The 23746-nt window shown below is 46.3% G+C and overlaps 4 protein-coding genes across 4 annotated transcripts in view; 2 read left to right on the forward strand and 2 right to left on the reverse strand.

The window, feature by feature from the left end:
* The window catches only part of LOC120900047 (phosphatase Herzog), a 51832-nt gene extending 42551 nt beyond the window's left edge, over nucleotides 1–9281 (reverse strand). The window contains exons 1-2 of the mRNA XM_040306551.1: nucleotides 9237–9281; nucleotides 7516–8234 (exon numbers count right to left, since the gene is read on the reverse strand). Coding sequence (XP_040162485.1) covers nucleotides 7516–7594 — 79 coding nt within the window. The 5' untranslated portion in view covers nucleotides 7595–8234; nucleotides 9237–9281. The remainder of the gene's footprint in view (nucleotides 1–7515; nucleotides 8235–9236) is intronic.
* A 1736-nt stretch (nucleotides 9282–11017) lies between these two features.
* LOC120900148 (proteasome subunit beta type-7) lies at nucleotides 11018–12197 on the forward strand. Its single transcript, XM_040306773.1, has 2 exons — nucleotides 11018–11217; nucleotides 11298–12197. Exons 1-2 carry the CDS (start codon nucleotides 11156–11158, stop codon nucleotides 12073–12075), a joined length of 840 nt encoding a protein of 279 aa, XP_040162707.1. The 5' UTR covers nucleotides 11018–11155; the 3' UTR covers nucleotides 12076–12197.
* A 912-nt stretch (nucleotides 12198–13109) lies between these two features.
* Nucleotides 13110–14132, reverse strand: LOC120900149 (40S ribosomal protein S16). Its single transcript, XM_040306774.1, has 3 exons — nucleotides 14042–14132; nucleotides 13900–13944; nucleotides 13110–13751 (listed from the first exon to the last, which is right to left on the reverse strand). Exons 1-3 carry the CDS (start codon nucleotides 14048–14050, stop codon nucleotides 13359–13361), a joined length of 447 nt encoding a protein of 148 aa, XP_040162708.1. The 5' UTR covers nucleotides 14051–14132; the 3' UTR covers nucleotides 13110–13358.
* Nucleotides 14133–14463: 331 nt separating this feature from the next.
* Nucleotides 14464–20205, forward strand: LOC120900144 (structural maintenance of chromosomes protein 2). Its single transcript, XM_040306770.1, has 4 exons — nucleotides 14464–14839; nucleotides 14993–16926; nucleotides 17001–17149; nucleotides 18562–20205. Exons 1-4 carry the CDS (start codon nucleotides 14672–14674, stop codon nucleotides 19872–19874), a joined length of 3564 nt encoding a protein of 1187 aa, XP_040162704.1. The 5' UTR covers nucleotides 14464–14671; the 3' UTR covers nucleotides 19875–20205.
* The last annotated feature ends 3541 nt before the right edge of the window (nucleotides 20206–23746 follow it).

The following is a 23746-nucleotide window of genomic DNA, read 5'->3' on the forward strand; positions in this document are numbered from 1 at the left end:
AAAAGAATAAACTAGCCCCTGTTTCCAACAGTTCTTAACCCCAGCCGGCGAAGGGTCACCGCCCTTGCAAGATGCGGTGCCGTAAGGCGTGATCGTTATGAAACGAACGATTCACCAAAAAAGAAACTTAGACTTGGAGGGTCGTTTTTTGCCCTGATTGAAATGGATCGAGCCTCATTTCCTAACACACATACACACACACAAGTCTTCTCTAGTCCCACAGTTGCAGACACAATTAATTAACAGATGGTAAAGTTCGATTAGTGCAGACAGCGGCCGATCGGCATGGCATGGAGAGAAGGAGCAGCGAATAACAGCACCTGCAGCGAACAGTTTACCAATTATTTTAATAACTGACTTCAGTGGGGCGTCGATGGGGGGAGGAAAAACAGCTCCCCGATTCGGTCGACATCGACTGGAAAGTCGTTCGGGTGAACGCGCAGAAAAGCAAAAACGTTTGCAACTTCACCCCAAACCGTCTACATTTGCGTTCAATTTTGCGCGTTTAGTGTTTCAAAACTGCTTCAAAACTGCAGGCACCACTACCAGCAATCGGTGAGAAAATCAATTCGAAATCAAGTGAAATTGAAAGTTACAATCTATGTCAGTGGTGTAAGAGGGGCCCACCGGCACCAAGCGAACCACCAACAACAGTACCAATTATAGCCATCAGCACCATCATCGTGATCATTAAGATGGAGCGTTGAAGTGTTTAATTGTGGAATGAATCGATCCAATCCCGCAGCGTGATGCCCGAAGTTGGCAGGATGGATGGATAGATAGGTGAAGAGAAGTGAAATCGTCCGAAACCGCCGATACGGCGGCAGCCAGTGCATAACCTGGACCAGTGTCTACCGTTTTCTGCACAGTGCGGAGTTGCGAAGAGTTCAATCAGCATGCAGTGTGCAGTAAAAATAGAAAAGCATGTTTGCTCCAAAGTCCATCACTTGCTTTCTGGTTCAAGTATAGAGGGGCATCCCTTACACGCGTAATCCACTTTACGTTGCTGCAGTTCCGCACTTTTATTTCCATTCCGCACGCTGTTCATCTTCTTTAAAAAAAAAAAAAGACCCCCATCAGCGTCAATCTTCTGGAGTGGAATATTAGTACACATTTAGCAACGATTGGAACTGCTCGTAAAGATGACCCACAGTGGACAAAGTATGTCCGTGTCTACAAATGCGTGTACACTAGTGTGCACTAATGATGGGAATCATTATGTTTAAACATCATAAAACGGTTGTCCCAATTGAGGGTACTCCGGACCATAATAAAAGTCTGCCAGTGCCAGAGAGCAAGACGTTCTCGTTCTCGTGATGGATCAATTTGCTTTTATGCTAGCCTTTTGGACGCACACTGTACACTCGCCAAATAACTTGATGCCACAGAACAGCTGACGACAAGCATCATGATTGCAATGCGACAGACCGACTAAAGGGGGACGCCTTCAGCTAATCGACGATGATGGAATAGTGGATTGTGGCAACTTCTTTTATTACCCAGCAACTGCTGCCGGGAAGCAGCACGGGGATTTCACACACGGACCAGATTATTGTGTTTTCTTCTCTCCAATAATGCCTTCTGCACGTATGTAGTGACACATTGTCGACACGATTACTTCCGATCAATCCTTCTACTTCTTCAAGTACTATCGCCCAGAGGTACATTAGAGATTTCTCACGGTAACTGTTTCCAGGAACTGTCACCAATCAAATACGCCAGAGATATAGAAAGATTATGGAAAAAAAACATCTAATTACTGTTAATTTTCACTTCATCCATTCCAGTTCCTGGAATGTGGAGTTATTCCGAAGTTGAATATCCACACCCAACATGGGTTATCAATCCAAACGATTTATTACATTTTAATGCACTAGGGAAAATCCCAAACAGCTTTGCTTTATGTTGCCAACGTTTTCGAAAGCTCACACTCTTTCACAGCAACTTCCACGCGTTGCCATCCAACAATGTGGTGGCCTGGACGCTACCAAGGAAACGTCTTGTCAATCGAAATTATTGATAGTTTATTGATTTCTTTCCCAAGGCGCTCCATCACAAAGAGCCTGATGGAAGCCGTCGCACACCATTGCCGAGAGCTTTCCACCACTTGTAGTGAACTAAGACATTAGGGCACGTTCGTGGGAATTATTCCCGACTAATCCCAGGCAGCAAAGCTGTCTCCTGCCAGCAGACACTGCCGAGATAGCAGATGTTTCTACCAAGGATTCGTACAGCGATTCCAACAAACACCGACTAGACTGTTAACTTTGTCCAGCTCTACTCTAGGCCACTCTGGATTGTTTGATAGTGTCTGTGCGGTTGGTACGTCTGTAGTGTGGAACTGTGTTGTCGTCGGCTGCCCATTTTCTATTGACACACTTTCCACACCCCGGACGACGACGACAACGACGACTGGTCGGCGCGACGTGGTGCGACCGAGAGACCCAACACATACACACAGCGGAAACCAGAAAGGGAAGAAGTGAAACCACTCTGGCAGCGTTAGCAAGGTATCATTGGACCGTTCCAAGGCACTATGCCGGCAAGCTGTCGTCCGTGACTTTCGCCAGTCGCCATCGTGGTGGCCTGCTGCACCACTACCACACCACTGCCGTCCATATAATGCGGTGTTACCTTTGGCACCACCTTGGCCTAGAGCTTCGATACGGACTTCACGAGCGCCAAGACGTCGTTCGATAGGAAATTTGAATGGAAATGCAACAGTTATAGCATGGGCGAGATTTGAAATCTCCGCAAGGTTTATGCTCAGTTTATAGTTTGATTTGAAGGTGAATTCTACTACGGTACTACTCACACAAACACAGGAACAACCGATGGCCCTGAGCGGCCATCGATTACTGTACGACCTAAAGTCATGGATTTGATGTCATCAGAGAGTTGCGGGAGCGCTACTCCAACAATCTGGAATGTCTAACACCTTCACAAAACCATGAATCAGCCTCCAGCATCAAACGGTCGTGTTCGTAGATAATAGTAAAAAAAGGTACACTAAAACCTGTTTGCTAATAGAACACCATAGCACCACCACCACGATGACAACAACGTCGAGGACTGTAATGTTTGTCCGATGTTTGTCTCTCCCTATTTGATTAGACTTACAGTGTGTGTACTCAACACTGTTGCCGATATACATTGCTGAAGTGAAGCAAAAGTTGAAAAAAAAAATATCCCTGTACATCGAGTTCTCCATTCCGCACCGTTGTAATAAGCCTAGAGGGATAGAGTGGCACTTCAAAAAGCGTATGGTGTCAAGTGCAAAAACGATTCAATACTCGAGTGTAAACACAACGGTCACATAGGAAGGGGGGTCACATGGGTATACGACACTGCTGTTTTGTGTGTGTTAATCTTACCGACAATAGATCGTAGATCTTGTCGTTGATAATGTTCTTTTAAAACAACGAGCTTCATTATCTGATAGATTTCTACTCTGCAATGATGATACCCTAACAACAGGTGAACGACAAGGATGGATATACTCTTTGTCTTCCCGTACCGTGAGTCACACTAAACTACCCTATTGGAGCATTTGACTGCCAGAAAACTGAAATCAGATAAAAGTATTTGAGCAAAGTATTTGCCTTCCACTTAAAAGCTAAGCCATTGTCTTCAACACCTCTCTAGAAGCTGACCTAATCAGACCAAAAGTTCAATAGCTCGTGTCAACTTCTCGACGTTCTCGTTCACAGGTAATCACTTCTCCTGGGTTGGTTTTACCACGAATCCTAACAGCGGCAGCAGTAGAATGGTACGGATTGCGAACCAACCCATCTACCTTACATCCATTTCTCCTCTACACACGAGCAGCAGCAATCTCTTCTCGCCAGCGGATAAATAAATCAATCTCGCGAGATCTAAACATGCGAGGCATTGCCTCGTGGGAAATTCGCCGTCCGTCGTTTACCACCGCCAAGGTTCTCCACCGAAAGCGCAAATCTTTAACTTAGTTCCAACTCACTGAAAAGCAATAAACAAACACATGCACAGTACAGCTAGCGGTGAAAAAGGAAGGAGAAGCAAACGAACGAAAAACGACTTAACAAACGATATCAAGCGAACAGAGCGCGTTGATTTTACCCCCGATATCCGCAAGCCCCACGCATCCTTCACCCTTCGCTAAGCTCAACAGCAAGGCAAGGAAAATAGCCACAAAAAATCATCACCAAGGTTGGTAAAATTTTGGCCGTCTGTTGGTGGTCGAGCAGCTGGTGTGTTACTCCCTCTACTACTATTACCGCTGCCTCTAGAATTTCCCTACTCCATGCTAAACGGGCGCAATAGGGCATTAGAATGCGAAAAAAAAGTAGCAAAAACGCTGCACCTGTTACGCATACTTTTGCAAACGGTGGAAGAGGAATCTGGTCTTCTTATTTTGCGTGAGGGATTTACTTTTGCAGTGGAGTGAAGCGTGCGACTACTTAAGGGCACTGGAACGGTCGTGCATGAATTATGACTCAAGTTCTGGGGACCGGAGTTCGGTGGCCAATATGCTTCGAATACGGATAGAAGATTACTTTCTTTCAAGTGTTGCTCAAGAGGAAAAAAACAGAGATTTAGGACTTTGGTTTGTGCAAGTGTCACGGGAGTTTGATAATGGATTTTGAAGCAGTGAAATGTATAGTTAGGCTACTGAACCTAGACTCGAAAGTGTAAAATACCAATATATCAAATTAAAAAAACTATTTCAGACGATGCATTTATAATAATAAAAACTATTCAAAGACGTTTTAAGTAATTTACTTGCTTATTGATACGGTATAAGGCATCAACATTTATTACTTATTCCACGAGAAATACATTCTTTAAGTTTTTCCCATTATCAACAACGGTTTGGAGGGAAAAAAGCTAAAAAGCAATGATCAATTTCAAATTCTTGATGTGAAAAACCAATTTCCAAACATTTCGTAAAGTCAAAAGTCACTCAACCCCACGTTCGATCAATGTCTCTCCACCACGGTACCGTGGCGGATCCCTGTTGTGTCCCTTTTACATCCAAATCGAAACTTTGCAAACACAAGACGCATATGGATCTCCGAACGAAGCAAAAACCAATGGACGCCCACCGCGGTACAGAGCAATATCAAAATGGCCCTCGGTTTGCCGGGCCCGTGTGTTTGTGGTTCGCCCAAAAAGGAAAATAGACAGCGGCTGTGGGTGTAAGAACGTGTTCTAAATCAACAAAACTACACGCGCTACCCTCTCAACCACAACAACATCATCGTAACGCGGCACACAACAAGAAGGCTGAGTGAGGTGCGGGAAACAGGGAGGTTTCTTTTTGCTTATTGCTTTACTCCCATTGTAACATTTTGCGCATCGTACTCGAAGGGAGGGTTTTACGTGTTATGCGTACGCCAAAAGACCTGGCACGGGGGAGGCTTTTTTGTATACAAAGGAAGGAGGCAAAGGGCAATGTTTTGCCGAAGAGACACATTTGTCTTATTTGCCGGCTCAATCGATCGATTTCAATTTGACTTGGCTCGGAGAAGCCGTTTGTGACGGCAAAAGAAACCAGACGAAGGTTTTGCGACTGTTCTCAGACTGCAAAACTGTCCTACACGCAAACGTCTGCTGCGAATTTCAACCCCGCACAAAACACGCAAATACTCACAGCGCCCCAGTACAAAAAACCCACGCGAGTCACACCGTTCAAAGCCGGCGTAAGGAATGGTGGAACGGTTTTAATGTCGTAAAACCGTGCCGCCATCGAGCATACAGCATACACCACAGTTTCGCGCGCTGTGAGAAAACGGTAGTGTTGGTGGTGCAAAAAAACGAGAAAATTTAGAACAACCATCAACCGGGTACACACCACCATCGGCATCGTTCTCGTGCAGAAGCGCAGATAGCAAACAGCCAAAGCACGCGGCTTGTAGAAAGCATTCCAACGTGCGTTGGAAACGATTAATTTGTGTACCCGTTTACTTTGCTTTGCCTTTGTTTTTATTGCTCACCCCTTTCCCATCCCAGATGGTGGTGGGAACTCGGTCGATGAAAGCACAACATAATGAACAAACTTTATCAACGTGTATTGTCATAACAACTAATTAGGCGCAGGTTGCCATTTTAATTTTTGCACGAAACGAACAGCAGCAGTTAAGGCCCGCTTTCGTACTCCGCCTAATAGGGGGTGCAATGCGGGTGGTTTCTTCTTTAAAAAAATGAACAAATATAGATAAACTTGTGATGAAAAGTGCAGGGAAGTGTAAGTACTCGTAAAAATCTTCCCCTCTTAGCTCCAAGTTTATAATTATTCCTAACGCAATTTGGCTCCGTCTTGCAATTCGCACAAAGACTCTCTTCTCGGTACGCATAATTCCATTAAGATTTATGCGATGTCGTAATTTAGGGTTTGATCCCAAAAATGGTTAAGATAATTTCGATAGACAGTGTTAGACGACGGGAGGACAAAATAAAACGGCGTGTGATTTCACCTCGGGTACTCGTAGTCTACTGCCGTGATACTTTCACCGAAAAATATTGCATAAATCTTTTTTACGCACAAGAAGGACAGCTAATAAAAGACGAAGCATAGCAAGGGGTTTCTATTTTCTGTCTAATTTAGATTGTGTTTCAAATTGCACAGTAGGTCTCAAAAACAACCACACACTTTTGCCGTACCGTAATGAATCAGACGGTTTAATCGGTATATACAACTTTGTTGTTAAAGAACACGTTTCTACGTATTCTTCTTTGGTGCAACAACCGCAATCGGAGTCTAGGGCTGACTTAGTCACTGATGGGTTTGACTATCAGTAGCTCGATTGGTTTACCCCTGGCAAGATAATCATTACTAGGTAGGGATAGGTGGGGTAAAGGGGCTTTCGATATGGAGTTTGGACCCAAAATTGTAAACTTTGTAAACATTTCCCCCATTGCAGTAAAGTGAGCGTTATTGCGATGTGCTCGTATAGCAATTTGATTAGGTTTGAAAAATTTGATTGATGAGTGTAGATAATGCGAATGATATTTTGAGGTAATCTGATGAAAGTTGTTTGTAGTGTTCAGTTTTTGGTTTTGTTTTGCAAGGAAAGAGAATCCTCTTTGTCACATAACCGCTTGAATGTTGGCATGGATTTCTTCAGCCAGTAGACTTCGCCATATCACAATGGGTTCATCTTTCGGTATGCTTCTTGAAGAAAGGCTGACGGAGTTTCCGTTACAAGCGCCACGAAACACTGGAATCCTCGAACATTTTAAGAGTCTGGATTACTTGAAACGTCAATTACACACTGACACGTCTTACAACCGTTGTCACACATCCAATTTACTACAACTCATGGATTAAAGTTCCATATTATATGAGTTGTACATACATTTGTGGAATTACTTTTTGGAATGATTGAAGAAAATTTGTTTTCTGCTGCGCCAGTGTACTGCGTAAATTTGTACCACACTGTAGAACCGACGCTAAAAGGCTGGGCGCGCTTGTCTAACGCCACCCCGGACAACAAAAAAAGAAAAGAGCACATTCTCGTACGCCCGAACGCTTACCTTTTTCGTTCGGATAGCTGCTGTTCAGTTGCTGTTCGTCATCCCGCGACACCTGCGTAATGATGGATGTAGCGTCCATTTAAACCATTGGCTGTTGGACGCACTCCCTCCGGAAAATGGTACCTCCGCTGGTGGTGGTTGCCCGGGCGGTCTTGTCGCAGCGGCTGTGTCTCGCTTGTGCCAAGCCGGTTTCCGGCCTGCCTTCTCCTGCCTTGCTGTTGCTCTTTCCGTTTCGACGGGATGACGTTCCGCGCGCCTCTTTCTCCCCACGGCTCTCTGGGCGGTTTTTGCTGGACGGGTTCGGATCGGCGGAACAGTCGTCACCGGGTGCCGGTTGACGCGATGCGGGGGGAGGGAGAACAAATGTGCCGCTTCCGATACCGTACGACCGCGAGCAAGAGGGGTGTGTCTTGTAATTCAGGTCGTTGGATCGTTGTTGTTCGTTTTTTTTTTCTTCTTCTGCTACTAATCTTCCACAAACCCAAGGAATCACCTTCGGCTCCGGAACAGATGGTGTCTCCGGACGGTGATCGTAAAACTAAAAACCCACCAACCGAAAAAACTTAAACGCACCGCACTCGAAATCCCCGGCCGGTTACACATATACACGTACACACATACACACACACGCACTCGTGTAGGCACGGATGATATACAGACACACAACGCCAACGATCAGCCACCGCACAACATTCGCTACTACTTCACACTGTGAAATGCTATATGGGGAAGGAAAGAAGAGAAACGAATAGAAAACAAATGCACCTTCGAATAAAATACACCAATTGATGACATTCCACGGGTAAGGAGGAAGTACTGTTGGGGGGAAATTCGTATGCAATCAAGTGATTGGAAGCGATTGCGGCGAACCCTCTCCGAATCCAGTGTGAAACTTGCGACCCTTTTCGCACTTTCCTTTGGGGCAAGACTGCCTTTATCACTGCTTTTTACACGACCCGGCACCAACACCCGGCCACGAGTTTGTTCTGACAGGAAAACGCCTCCCTTGATTATGGACAGGTTTTTCAATGCACACACACACCCACCCCCGTCCACGCGTTCAGGGTTGCTATGATCAACACAGTAAGGTCGGGCGGAAAATGGTACGAGCATGGCGACGAGCTGCACTCCCATTTCCATCCCCTTTTCTACACCTTCGGCTGCTTCCCTTCTTTTGAGGTCGTCGTAGTCGTCGTCGTCGGTGTGTGTATACTTTCTTTTTCCTTTCTATTCCCCCACACACTTGAAAACTTTCACCAGAACGCGCGCGCCTGCTTGTAGCCGAGCCGCTGCTCTCAAATACCGGGAGAATCAACATTTCCCCAACCTCTGGCCGGGCTCGGATTAGACAAGAAGATCGGACAGATGTCCGAAAAAGGGAATACGCGAGCAAGTTACGCACTTTATGCATATTTTTGTTTGACTTTATGATGACACCACAGCCACACACATACACACACACAGACACACGCATACATAAACACACCGCACAAGTTCGCTTCTGTTTTGCTACTTCTGTGGCACACACAAACAAGATGGCCGCCGAGAGGGTGAGGAACGGAGAAACTGGTTTCCTGGTGCAGCCCGCTTGTTTATGAGAGATTTTCCTTTTTTCACCCAGCTTTTCCACGCCATCCCCAAAACCGTCGTGTGAAAGTGTGGAAATTCGCACCGCCTAGGGATGGAAAGCGATAGAGAAATAGATAAACATTGCAACGAACCCGCAACAACAACACACAACACGTCCGCACGGTTTCACTGCTCGAATTAAACTACTCGACGGGAGGAATGTTTATGACGGTGTCTGCGATGGAATTTGGCCAATTTGTGAGCCTTGCTATTCCCGGTGTGCCAAAACTGCTGGAAGGGAGTTGGATGTCAAAACTGATTGAATAAATTGGGAATGCAATATTCGGGCAGATTTTTTGAAAAATATTTAGAAAACGGTTAAAAACTTTTTTTTGTAAATGTTGTAAAGAACAGGAAATTAAAAGGAGTACCGTTATACAACAATTTATTCAAAATAATAGGTTTCGGATAAGCTCAATTATTTTTGTATCTTCCCAAGGGCCACAGATTAAGCTTAAACGACTGAAAAATCACCGCAAGGCCACACGAGAAGAAATATACATCGAAATGAACTATTTGACAGGTGAAATATCTGTCAGGTTACGCATCACAGCAACCACTTGATGTCCAATGTAAACAAATAACGTCTACAAAATCGCAACTAAATCCATTAAAAATCTTCGATTTCAAGTATTTCGTTTATTTTCAATCAACATTTCATCATTTCTTCCCATAAAGAATGTTCCGCTTAAGAAGATACTCTTTTAAGTGATTTTTGAAAACGGATGTTGTATCTCTCCCAACCCTTTAGCTTTACCTGTCAAATATTTCGCTTGTCAAATAGTTCATTTCGCTGTATATTTCACCTCGTCTGGCCGCACGGTCAACCTAAACGGAATATAAAAAGACTTCGTTTAGCAGACGGTGAACGACTCATGCATTCTAAAAATAACAAAAAGCTGATGCCACCATCTGCTGGTGGGATACTCAACCAGTGGAGCTTCTTCGCGAAAATCGTATCGAAACGAAATCGCACGTCCGACGTTATCTGTCAAATCCCATATAAATCTCGTCCGATAAAATCGTATCCGATGAGCGTTGCAACCGCCCTGATGCTTGTTTTCTCATATCCTATTTGTTTGCCCAAGCGCCACAGATTAAGCTTAAACGACTGGAAAATTGAATATCTATAGAATAAAAGTGAAAGCTCCACAGCTTCATCGGTTTGAACAATAGATGGCGTATTACAACTCATCATTATATTGCTATCCTTTTCTTGCAATGTGTTTCGACAAGTTTCATCTTATTACCTATATAGCCTTCTAACTTTCTGAGCAAAAACCTATATGAATGGTCATGTAGTCAGATACGTGGGTATCAACACCAACGACCATTACTCAAATCTCACTTGCTTCAGTGCTGGTGGTTTCCGTAGGAGTCAAGTATTTAAACAAGCGTATCGCCGTTCTAGTTCTAGCGATGCATAACTTCAATGCGAAACCATACAACAGTACAGAGGCAATGAAAAAGTTCTCCTCCAAGCGATGAAGCTCAACTGGTTGGGGTATCCCACCAACAGATAGCGCCACCAGCTTTTTTGCTATTTTTAGAATGCATGAGTCGTTTGCCGTCTGCTAAACGAAGTCTTTCTATATTCCGTTTAGGTAGAGAGCTTGAGTCGTTTAGTCGGTTCGACAAACATTCGAGGGTAAATTATTGAGTTCATACTATACTTTACAGCAGTTTGCTGCAAATACATTTTGCAATTGAATAAATTAAGTTTACACAACAACCAAAACTTGGGATTAAATTAGGTTAATTCAATTAAAAATTGTTTCAATTTTGCTTATTGGGGAGTGCAATAATATTCGAGCAGTCAAGGTTTATGCAATTCTGTCTGACGTTTTGCGTCACACGACGTACGCTCTACACACCTTCGGCGTCTGACAAGCAGGGTGAAACAGCAAAATTGCCGAAACCGAATAGAGCTGGCTGAAGCAAAATACACAAAACGGCAATATCACCCAAACTGTGGAAAAAGGTTGTCTAAACATCCCATCCAAATTACACGATGACTACCGACATTGCTCGCGAGTTTGAGGCACCAGGATTCAGCTTTGAAAACTGTCGCCGGTAAGTATTGGCTTCAAAGCGTGTGTGTGTGTTTTGGGAACGACCTAGCTTGTCTGACCGCGATTGCTTGCCTTCCGCAGAAATGCTCAACTGGTTAAGAATGGCTTCGTGCCACCGAAGATGATCAAAACCGGCACCACCATCTGTGGCATTATCTACAAGGATGGCGTCATTCTCGGTGCCGATACGCGCGCCACCGAGGGACCGATCGTGGCGGACAAGAACTGCGAGAAGATCCACTATCTGGCGAAGAACATGTACTGCTGTGGTGCCGGTACGGCCGCCGACACCGAGATGACCACACAGATGATTGCCTCCAACCTAGAGCTGCACCGGCTGAACACGGGCCGCACCGTGCCAGTGGTGGTGGCCAACACGATGCTGAAGCAGTTTCTGTTCCGCTACCAGGGCTACGTCAGTGCGGCGCTGGTGCTCGGCGGGGTGGACACTACCGGATCGTACATCTACTGCATCTACCCGCACGGTTCGACCGACAAGCTGCCGTACGCGACGATGGGTTCAGGCAGCTTGGCCGCCATGTCCGTGTTCGAGTCGCGCTGGAAGCCGGACATGTCGGAGGAGGAGGGCAAGAAGCTGGTGCGCGATGCGATCGCGGCCGGTGTGTTCAACGATCTCGGCTCGGGCTCGAACATCGATCTGTGCGTCATCCGAAAGGATGCGACCGAGTATCTGCGCACCTACGAGGAGGCGAACAAGAAGGGCACGCGCAGCCTGGCGTACGATTTCAAGCAGGGCACGACGGCGGTACTGCAGAGCAAGTGCTACAAGGTGGACGTGACGGATACGGTCGTGCGCCATCTCGTGCCGGAAGGGGTGGAGAGCATGGATACTGCTTAGAGGGGGCGGGGAGAGTGTATTGGAGAAATGAGGAGTTCTTTTGAGTTTTAATTCCAACGAGCATCTTGTATCGGTATAATTTCGGGAATAAATTACAGTCTCGTTTGGGACGAAAAATTGTACCATTTTTCTACATCTGTTTGTGGGTAAATTGGGGCAATGGGAAACTTAAGTAAATTTTACTCAAAATTGTGTAGAAATTGTTGTACTAATCAACTAATTTGAACTACCATCGAGCTCGCAATTTAATTTAATGTTGGTTTGTTCAATTTAAACGGACCGCGAATGACCTCAAAGCGGAGTGAAAGCTCGATAAAGGAAGAAAACTTAAGCCAAACTCGTAAATTGAAGAGTTACAGGGCTCAGTGTGTTAAAGTTGGAGCTATATTTAAATTCTAGCCAGCCTAACAGATTATTAACCTTTAACTATTAGGAATTGAATCAAATAACTTGTATTACGAGCATCCTCGTTCTGGGAGGTGTCCAAACAGTGATAAGATTCTATTTCAAAGCTTCCATGTCCTAAAAACAACCTAGATGCTAGCAACAGTTATTACACATGGTTCATTATCGAACCGTGAATTGTGAAAAACCGTGTCAAAACTTAAAACAATAATTTGAACATATTTAAATATACTTTGTTCTAAGACTATTAGAAATCCCAGTCAGCTCGAAATTTAATTTCGGCGTTATATTACGTTCTGCCGGTCTTGAAGGGCTTTTTAACGGAACCGTTAGAAACGTTCAGTTCTTCATTAATTCAAATTTACATGAGCACTATGACCAAGTTCTTTCCAATACCTGTCGGACCAAAAAAGGACGCTGTTTATCGACCTTTAAAAGGTGTCCTCTTATTACGGGAACTTCCATTGGTGGATTACAACCAGTTTGAAGGAAATTTTCTTTCACACTGCAAATCATTAGACGACGACTGGTGTAACATGTTGCCTCTCCTTGGACAATCCAAATGCTACCTCAAACCCTTCTCCAAAACACCATACGTCATACTAAAATTCCAAAACTCATTACCACCATTTTCCGTAAGATTGTACAGATGTTGACCGTTTTATTCCTTCCTCACAAGCTTCCGCCCTTCGAAAGCAATACACGCGCAAATCTTATGGAGAAAATAACTCGCCGGACGCACACCACCGGCCAGCTCGCTGCGTGGAGCACTTGAACCCGATGCAGGGCGCGGACGAAGTACGAGCACACACATACCGGCAAGCCACCAGCAGCAAGCGCACACGACGAGCGCGTACGCGAATGTGTAAAGTAAATCCTTAACGGTAAGACTTCTGGTAGCGGGCGCGGGCACCTGGACCGCCGAACTTCTTCGGCTCGCAGCGACGCGGATCCGCAACCAGCAGCGTTCGGTCGTACTGGGTCAGGATGTCCTTCAGCTCCTTGCGCGACGCCTCATCGACGTACTTCTGGTAGAAGGAGACCAGCGCCTTGGAGATCGCCTGCCGGATGGCGTAGATCTGTGCTACGTGACCGCCGCCGCTCACGCGGATGCGGATGTCGACGCCGGCGAACTTTTCCTTGCCGAGCAGCAGCAGCGGCTCCTGCAGCTTGTAGCGCAGGATCTTCGGCTCGATCTGGTCCAGCGGGCGGCCATTGATACGCAGCAGTCCCTTTCCGCGCTTGCAGTGTGCAACGGCGGTGGCAGTTTTCTACGAGCAATGGCAAAAAAAAAGAATCTTCCATCAGCACCACACAATGACAGTACGCGAGCACAAGGGAGATGGGGTGCTTGCTCTCCCAGCAGGTAGAGTGGAAGCCGCCGACACCGCTCGTCACTGCCGAAACACGATTGCTTACCTTGCGTCCGAAGACCTGGACTGCGTTAACTTTCTCCTTGCGTGCCTGCAACAAAAGAATGTCGGCAATGATTATATGCACCTTTAGTCATCCCGGGAGCGGCAAATAACATGATTTTTGCCAATATTTCACGAGCACTTACTTTAGGCATGTTTGATTCGTAGCACAACAAAACTAGAAAAGGAAAGGAAGTGGTTCCGCCAGCACTGAACTGTGTGTGACAGTCGGCGGCGAAACGAGCTGTCAAATCGGGGTGTGGTGAATATCGCATTTCCGCTACAGCAGCGCCGCGTGGTGGGAAAGCGGCAAATAAAATTAATAAAATAAAATGCAAATTTCACACAATTAAAACGTTTTACTGCTGTAGCTATGTGTGAAAAATGTTTTCTTTATTTTTGCAAAGCTTTTCAATTCGTATGGAGCAAAAATATGCAAAAAAGAAACCATATTTTGTGTGCTACACAATTTTTCGTTCATCTGTGCATGACCAAACAGTGCCACCGTTGTGCGCTTGTCAAATTTCAAACTCCAACTGCCAGGTTGTTTTGACAGCAGCAAAAAGAGTTAAAAAAACGCAACACGCATCACGCACATACATACACAAACCGTTTGCAACACAAAACGCGAAGCCGTAAACAATTATTTTCCCTTCGCCAAAAGCACAATTAAAAAGGCGCCGCCATCAACGCGCAACGAACGCCGCGTCCGGGTGTGTTGGTGTGCAATACGTATCGCGTACGGTGAATGACGCCCAGCGCCCGAATGCCCGAAAATGTACATCAAATCGATCGTCATCGACGGGTTCAAATCGTACGGCCGGCGTACGGAGGTGCAGGGATTCGATCCGGAGTTTAACGCCATCACCGGCCTGAACGGGACGGGCAAGTCGAACATCCTCGACTCGATCTGCTTCGTGCTGGGCATCTCGAACTTGGTTCACGTAAGTACGCCGGGCAGGGCTTCTGTCGCTGGCAGGGCCGCTTTGCCGCCATTTTTTTGGGGGGTGGTTGTTGTTGTTACCCAGAGTGTACGCGCGCGCGTCACACGCAACACGCTTGAATAAACCCCTGATTGCATTTTTTGCTTCCCGCAGGTCCGCGCCACGTCGCTGCAGGATTTGGTGTACAAGAGCGGGCAGGCGGGCATTACGAAAGCGACCGTGACGCTGATATTCGACAACTCCAACCCGAACCAGTGCCCGATCGGGTACGAAACCTGTCGGGAAATTTCCATCACCCGGCAGATCGTGGTGGGCGGCAAGAACAAGTACCTGATCAATGGCAAGTCGGTGCAGAACAAGCGGGTGCAGGATCTGTTCTGTTCGGTGCAGCTGAACGTGAACAATCCCAACTTCCTGATCATGCAGGGGCGCATCACGAAGGTGCTGAACATGAAGCCGGCCGAGATACTGTCGATGATCGAGGAGGCGGCCGGCACGAGCATGTACGAGGCGAAGCGCGACTCGGCGCTGAAGCTGATCGAGAAGAAGGACGCGAAGCTGAACGAGCTGTACGCGGTGATACGGGAGGAGATCGAGCCGAAGCTGGAGAAGCTGCGCAAGGAGCGGGAGCACTACATCGAGTTCCAGAAGGTGTGCCGCGACATCGAGTACCTGACGCGGCTGTACGTCTCGTACCGCTATCTGCAGCTGTGCAAGGGCGTCGAGGAGTCGGAGCGAACGATCGCAAACCTGCAGTCGGTGATTGGGGAGAGCGAGCAGAAGATCGAGTCGAACTGCGCCACGGCCCAAACGCTCGAGCAGGAGGCGAAGGAGCTGCAGGAGCGCATCGACACCGAGGGGGGCGGTGCGCTGGGTGAGCTGGAGCAGCAGCTGGCGGTGGAAAGCAAAAAGGAGGCGACCGTGGCCGCCGAGCGCAACACGATGAAGGACAGCATCGGGCAGGAGCAGCGGAAGCTGAAAAATCTCCAGAAAAGCATCCGCGACGACGAGCAGGCGCTGGCGGGAAAGGAGGTGGAGATGCAGCGGCGCGGCGAATCCTTCCAGGCGCTGAAGGACGCGTGCGAGGCGGACGAGCAGGCGTTCGCGAAGGCCCAGAAGCGGTTCGAGGCGGTGTCGGCCGGTCTGTCGACGAACGAGGACGGCGAGGCGGCCACGCTGCAGGACCAGCTGATAGCGGCGAAGCAGAAGTCGGCCGAAGCGACCACCGCCATCAAGCAGTCGGAGATGGAGCTGAAACACTCGCAGCAGCTGCTGCGGGACAAGCAGAAGAACATGAACAGCAGCGACGCGGCGTACCTGGAGGACAAGCGCAAGCTGACGAAGGTCGAGGGCCAGATCGGGCAGCTCGAGCGGGAGCTGCAGTCGACCGGGTACGAAGAGGGCTCGATGGAAACGCTTGCGGGCCGGCGTCAGGCACTGCAGCAGGAAGTGCGCGGGCTGCGGTCGGAGCTGGACCGGCGCAATGCGCACCGGTGGGAGCTGCAGTATCGCGACCCGGAGCCGGGCTTCGATCGCCGCTCGGTGAAGGGTATGGTGGCGAAGCTGGTCACCGTGAAGGATCCGAAGTACGCGCAGGCACTCGGTACGGTGGCGGGCGGTAGTCTGTACTCGGTCATCACCGATACGGACACGACGAGCAAGAAGCTGCTGCAGAAGGGCCAGCTGCAGACGCGCACCACCATGATTCCGCTGAACAAAATTTCGGGCCGAAAGATCGATCCGTCCGTGGCGCGCTTTGCGGAGGAGCTGGTGGGGAAGGAGAACGTGACGACGGCACTGTCCTGCATCAGCTACGACCCGGAGGTGGACCAGGCGATGCAGTTCGCTTTCGGGCACTCGTTCATCGTGAAGAATCTGGAGATTGCGAACAAGATCACGTTCCATCCGCGGATCAAGACGCGCTCGGTCACGCTGGACGGGGACGTGGTGGACCCGGGCGGTACGCTGTCCGGTGGTGCCCGGGCAAAGGGCAATGCGGTGCTGCTGGATGTGGCGGAAATCAATCGGATACAGGCGATGCTGCAGGAGAAGGAGGCGGAACTGCGTGATATAAGTGCGGAAGTTAGGTAGGTTTGGATGAAGGAAAGGGAAGGAATTGCTTGATTGGTATTTAATTATAAATCTGGGTTATTTTTTACAGCAAAATCGAGAAAACAGCGCACCGATTCGGACAGCTGAAGGAGCAGCACGATATGCTCAACTACGAGCTGAACAATCTGAAGCAGCGCCTGGCTCAAACATCGTTCCAGCAAACGAAGGAAGAAATCGAAGAGCTTAATAAAAAGATTGGTAAGTGGAGAGTTTTTTCTGTAATGGATTGTTAGAAATGAAACCTTGAAATTATCATTATTCGTTCAAGTATTATAGCAAGCATTTGAATTTATTGTTTTCCTACCCTATGGATAAGAAAAATCTGACTTTTTAAGCAGGGCTTACGAGGCTTTTTAGTATATTATGCCCACAGACTCGAGGTAGTGTGAAATTGAAGATGAGGTATGCGTGAAATTGCAGGGGTTTCCTTGTCAATTTCCAATGTCTACAACAATTTTCATTGCTTGCGAGATGTTTTTCAACAGCTGTCGTACGTTGTATTTGCATCACAATGATGTTCCAGTCTTTCCACATGATTTCCAACACGTTTCAATCTAGAATGAGTTTGACAGCTCTTGGTGGTGTGTTGAAAATCATGTGTATGATCTGAAATTTTATTATGATGCAAATACATCATTTGACATCTGTTGAAAAACATCTTGGAAGAGGCGAATACAGGGTTTTCCAAGTCACTTTCAAATGTGCACATAATTATTCACCGTCTCCAAGATGTTTTTCAACAGATGTCAAATGGTGTATTTGCTGCATAATGAAATTTCGGTTTTTACACATGATTTTCAACACATGATAAAGAACTGGTAAACTCCGTCCAGCTTGAAGCGTGTTGAAAATCATGCTGAAGAGAAAAAAATTACAGGGTTTCCAAGTCACTTTCGAATGTAAACATTGTTATTCATTTCGTTCAACATGGTAGTCCACATCGATCTGACATGTCATCTCCATTATCATAATTTATAATTTCTTCAGCATGATTTTCAACACGACTCAAACTAAATTGAGTTTGACAGTTCTTTGTTATGTTCTTGAAAATCATGCGTTGAAACTGAAATTTCCTTTAGAAGCAAACACTCCATTTGACAGCTGTTGAAAAACATCTTGGAGACGGTGAAAAATTATGTATGTGCACATTCGAAAGAGACTTGGAAAACTCTGTATTGGGTAATAATAATGAAAGGGATGTAAAGTCGATTTGATTTTATATGAAATGATGTTTACTTGTTAATGAATAGAATTAACCTTCGTTTGGGGCATAATTCGTAGTATTTGGATTTGTCGTTAAAGAAATACCTAAAAAAACCCAAATTTCATGTTAAATCACGCTTCCTCGGTTTGGTCAATCGTTATATACGTCTTCGTGATTTTTAATTAAACTTTAAGTCCTGGGTATATATTTGTACTGGGTATAGAGTTTTTACAAATAGAATTGCACTGCAACGTTGCCGAGAAACATTAAATTACCATTATTAGACTTATAAAATATCATGACCACCTAAACGAAAATAAAAAAGGATTAAACTTGATCTGAACAAATGGCATCTAAATCCGTTTAATTGTAAACACATTTTCTCCCTCTTCGATTCGCTCCCCAGAAACGCTACAAAAAACCATCGTGGAAGCACGCGAAACACAAACGCAGTGCAGCGCCAAGGTGAAAGACCTGCAGGCCAAGATCGCGGACGGCAAGGGGCACCGCGAGCGGGAGCTAAAGTCGGCCGAAGAAGATTTGAAGCGCTCGAAAAAGAAAAGCGAAGAGAGCCGCAAAAACTGGAAAAAGCACGAGCAAGACTTCGAAACGCTCAAGCTCGAAATCGAGGAGCTGCAGAAGGGCATCATGACCGCCAAAGAGCAGGCAGTGAAGCTGGAGGAACAGATCGCCGCCCTGCAGCAGCGGCTGGTGGAGGTGAGCGGCACCACGGACGAGATGACGGCGGCCGTGACCGCGCTAAAGCAGCAGATCAAGCAGCACAAGGAGAAGATGAACTCGCAGAGCAAGGAGCTGAAGGCAAAGTACCACCAGCGGGACAAGCTGTTGAAGCAGAACGACGAGCTGAAGCTTGAGATCAAGAAGAAGGAGAACGAAATCACGAAGGTGCGCAACGAGAACAAGGACGGGTACGATCGGATCAGCGGGATGGAGCAAAAGTACCCGTGGATACCGGAGGATAAGGAGTTTTTCGGCGTGAAGAACACGCGGTACGATTACAACAAGGAGGATCCGCAGGAAGCGGGCCGAAAGCTGAAGAAGCTGCAGGACTCGAAGGACAAGATGAGCCGAAACGTGAACCAGAAGGCGATGGTGCTGCTGGAGCGGGAGGAGGAACAGTACAAAGAGGTGATGCGCCGCAAGAAGGTGGTCGAGGACGACAAGAAGAAGATCCAGGCAATCATTACCGATCTGGATGAGGAGAAGAAGAAAAAGCTGAAGGTGGCCTGGAGCGAGGTGGATGAAAATTTCGGCAGCATCTTCAGCACGCTGCTGCCGGGCACGCAGGCTCGGCTCGTACCGCCGGACGGTGTAGACTTCATGAAGGGGCTGGAGGTGAAGGTTGGCTTCAACGGGATGTGGAAGGAATCGCTGACCGAGCTGAGCGGTGGGCAGCGTTCGCTGGTGGCGCTTTCGCTCATCCTGGCCATGCTAAAGTACAAACCGGCCCCGCTGTACATTCTGGACGAAGTGGACGCGGCGCTGGACCTTTCCCACACGCAGAACATCGGCAACATGCTGAAGGCCCACTTTACCAACTCGCAGTTTATCATCGTGTCGCTCAAGGACGGCATGTTTAACAATGCGAACGTGCTGTTCCGGACCAAGTTCATCGATGGTATGTCCGGCGTGACGCGAACGGTAAATGTGGCCAACATAAAGAGAGCTGCGGCCGATGCTGCCTCCCGTGGAAGGTAACGCGTATGGAAGGATATTTCTGAAGGAACTTAACATTAATGTTTTGATTTGAATTAATGTTTCATTTGAAACCAATCCCTTCGTGGGGAGCATGTATGTATAATAGCAGGAAAAGGAAAAGGACATTTTGGAATGACTTTTCAAGCACATCTCTAAACAGACTTCACGTTTTCAATTGGTGTACATATAGATTGAATTGTCGAAATGATTAATTTTATAATCTTTTAACACAAGTACTATTTTAATTTAACTAAATAAGATACGTGCTTCTACCACTACGAATGTTTTATGAGGAACTTTTACTGAAATACATGACTTTTTCAAATGATAATGATATGTTCTTTTGATAATTATGGTTTAATTGTTTCAGGAGTCAGACAGTTGTCTAATCGTCCTTTTAATTTATTTAAACACGATCAATAAGCAAAGCTACGTCTGCATTTGTGTACTCTCTTGTTAGTTATTAAACTTAAAATAGAACAATAGAGAAACAATACATGCGCCTCCTTCAGCATCAGCTACACTCTGTTGGTCGATCTGCCCACTCTCTGTGGAAGAAAACAGCGCCAATTGATTAGTACGGCTTCATCCATTAATTACGTAACGCAATAGCTATTTTGGAACCCTCCCCTAAACTTATTGTAGAAAAATGTGTTACTTCCATCCATCAATAAATGACGAATCTTAATTGCAATCCCAGGGCCAGAATTATGTCAATGTTTATTTGAATGTTAAAACCATGATTGAAATTATGCCTTTACTATTTGATACTTTTATTGATTTCATTGAAAGTAGTTTGGAAACATTCATCTTATTCATACCGTGTAAAACACATTATCAGGTAACTTTAAAATAACTATTAGAGTGAAGTATTTCATGGACGAAGCCATAGGAGAACGTTCACAATGAAAATTCCGATGAGAGACTAGTCAGTATAGTAATTGATTTGCGATAGATATAACATGTTAAATATTAGATCTTGGAAAACTTGGAGTTCAAATTTATTGCAGGGAATTTTAGAGTGGCATATCGATACAAATGGAAGTCCACTGAGGTCGAGCAGTATTGTTTGAATATTGTAGTTGGACTCGGGATATTAAAAGTTTGTAGTGCTGGTTTTAAAAGAGCCATCTAGGCAGCATTTTGATACTTGATTTACTAATTTGGAAGTCACTGCCTTAGTAGGATGATAGTTTTGCATATAGTAGACGGAGCTCGGTCGTGTTGAGATTTGAACCTAAGATGGGCATATTACTAGGTCGTACGAACTGTCCATTTGCTTGTTGGTTGCGTAAAAAAACGAGCCACACATGAACTGTATACTTTATTGAACCAAAACCTTCTTCCAATCCCCTCTATCGAAACCCTCCCTCATCCGACAGGCGTCATCCGGAAGATGTATGTCAGCTCTTAAATTATCGTGTGCCGGAATGTGACAAAAACACACCCACAACACTTCCCTAAACTTGCGGTTTTTACGCTTCACTGTCTGTTTGATGGTATGAGCCAAAAAAAAAGGGTTTTGTGGTAGCAAAAACTTTGAGAAAGTAAAAAAAACACTACCTCTGACACAGGCGAAAGGGACACACGGGGTACGTGCAAAGTGTGTACTCCCCATATCCGCCCGTCCGGAGCAGAGGCAGGGGAGCTGGTTTGCTTAGAATGTTTGGTTTGGTCAGGTAAGGTCGTCTGTTTGGCTTCCTGTTGCTGTTTTTGGGTAAGGCTGGTTACTGTTCGGGTTGTGTTTGGACCATCCCGAAGGGTTCCGACGCTTCCCGCTTGAAGCGTGAGAATTTATCTGACGGTGGGTTGGTTTGAGTTGGTTACTATCTCGGCCGATTCAACCGGGCTGAACAGCTCACTTTACCATTCTGCCATTCGGCATGCACGATCCTGGAAGGAGCAGAAGCAGGAAAAGCTGAAGTAGAGAGCGAGAGCGAAAAAAAAAACAACATTTACTTACATTATAAGCAAATAAATGTCTCTCACGGGAGTTTTGAAAAATGTCCTTTTTAACATATTACATTTAAAATAAAAGTTTTGCGACTCTTTCCGTGCCCGGTTCTGGTGTCGGGGATGGTAGATGTTGTTTGTTTGCTTGCCCGAGAGCTGTTTGATGCTTGGGTTGGAAAGTTTTACACTCGCTCGCTCTTCGGGCTGGATGTGGTATAAATATTTGAGCAAACGGGAGCCTAGTGTAGGGTCTAAGCTAAGGTAAAAGCAGTTTGGCGAGGGAGGGGGGAAGGTTTGATGATGGGTTTGTTAGTTTTGATGTTTGGTACATTGTGTGCTGTTGACTTTGACACATTAAAAAATTCGCCAATATTTTCAATTCCAGATATCCCAAAACTGGATCATGAATATCTCAGAATACCTCTTGCTGTAAAAGCCAACCCCCGAGCTATTGACAAATTTGCGAACGTCATCTCTCATCCAATCACACTAACTTCCAATCAAGTCATCCATAATCATAAACACCAACAAAACTCTTGGGCGGCAGCATTCATCGTAGACTGTAGTAGTAGTAGGCGACGGTCGGAAAGCCTTCAGGATTGAGGCGAGAATTACACGCTTTTCCTTGCTTAACAATAAAAATAAACAAAAGTATCCTACCCGCGCGTGGTGTGGTACAGCCGCGTGCCGGGGGGAGGAATCAATTTACACAACTCCACCGTTGGACCACCGTTGCTGGAGTGGAATCGGAACGGCTACGGAGCGCTGCAAAGCAACGGGATTTCCATTTTTCATTTCCGATTGCGAGAAAGCCGGCGGGAAATGGTGCCGTTGTTTCAATTCGCCACGCCATCACGCAACACAGGGTTGTGGCGAAAGTTGCCGCTGGCATGTGGATAAACGTCGGAGGGTGTATGTAGCCTTCTAGCTGTGGTGTAAGGGGGTTTTTTTTGGAAAGGTACCAATGCTGAATGGTGGAACAAACCGAAACGAAAGGAGTTCATTCCCACACACACGCGCGAGCTGCGATTGCGATGGGGACGCGAGTGCGAAGGAATCCGGTGGGATTTGCAGTTTTATGATCTTGTGTGTCGCACACGTCGGAAATGGAGGACGCGAGGACACGGTTGTTTACTGAGCAGCTTCCTTGGAGCACTGCTGCATGGGCACCGAAACAAAAAAAAGGTATTGAAAAATGAGCCACGCTTTAGAAGGTGATAAATTGGGGGAAATATAAACAAAACATACCTTCCCACTGAATTCCCACAACCCATACTGAACTGAAACATACTTGGGGATAGAAAAGAATGCAGCAATAACGTACCACTTTTTCCGTTGTTCTTCTTAAGCACCGCAGTCTCTTCTTGTTTGCGAAGGTGCATCAACCCCCAAAACCTTACATGCCGCACACGTTTTATGGATGGGTTTTCTCATTTTACAGCCACAATTTCTGCGTACATCTTCGGTTGGCACTTGTAAAAGCTGTTCTTTGCCGGAGAAAGCACTAAAATCCTGGAAACATCCCACACTCACACCACGCGCCTCCATTTTGTAACCTGCTCGCCTACTAACCCCAAGCAAGCTGTGATGGATCGAAACGGCGTCAAAAGCACTTGACAGCCAATCAAATTACCATTCGTTGTACGATTTGCTTGCGTGCGGGTCGCAGTGGCCCTGCCGGTTGCATTGACAACGAAGCGTACACCACACAGCCGTAAATGACACGTGATAACGGCTAATGGTAATGTGTTTGTCGTTTGTTATTTTGCAAACGAGGCGCCCATTTCTTTTCTGCCCATAAAAAGGCTCTTAAGCCACGTGGGAAGGATGTTTGAATAAGTATGAAGGTTTCGCGCGTGCTCTTATTCTCCTCGCTTATGTAGATGTCAATTTTTAAGCCAATAATTTCATCAATCTTG

This window comes from Anopheles arabiensis, chromosome 3, assembly GCF_016920715.1.
Source record: "Anopheles arabiensis isolate DONGOLA chromosome 3, AaraD3, whole genome shotgun sequence".
Lineage (NCBI taxonomy): Eukaryota > Metazoa > Arthropoda > Insecta > Diptera > Culicidae > Anopheles > Anopheles arabiensis.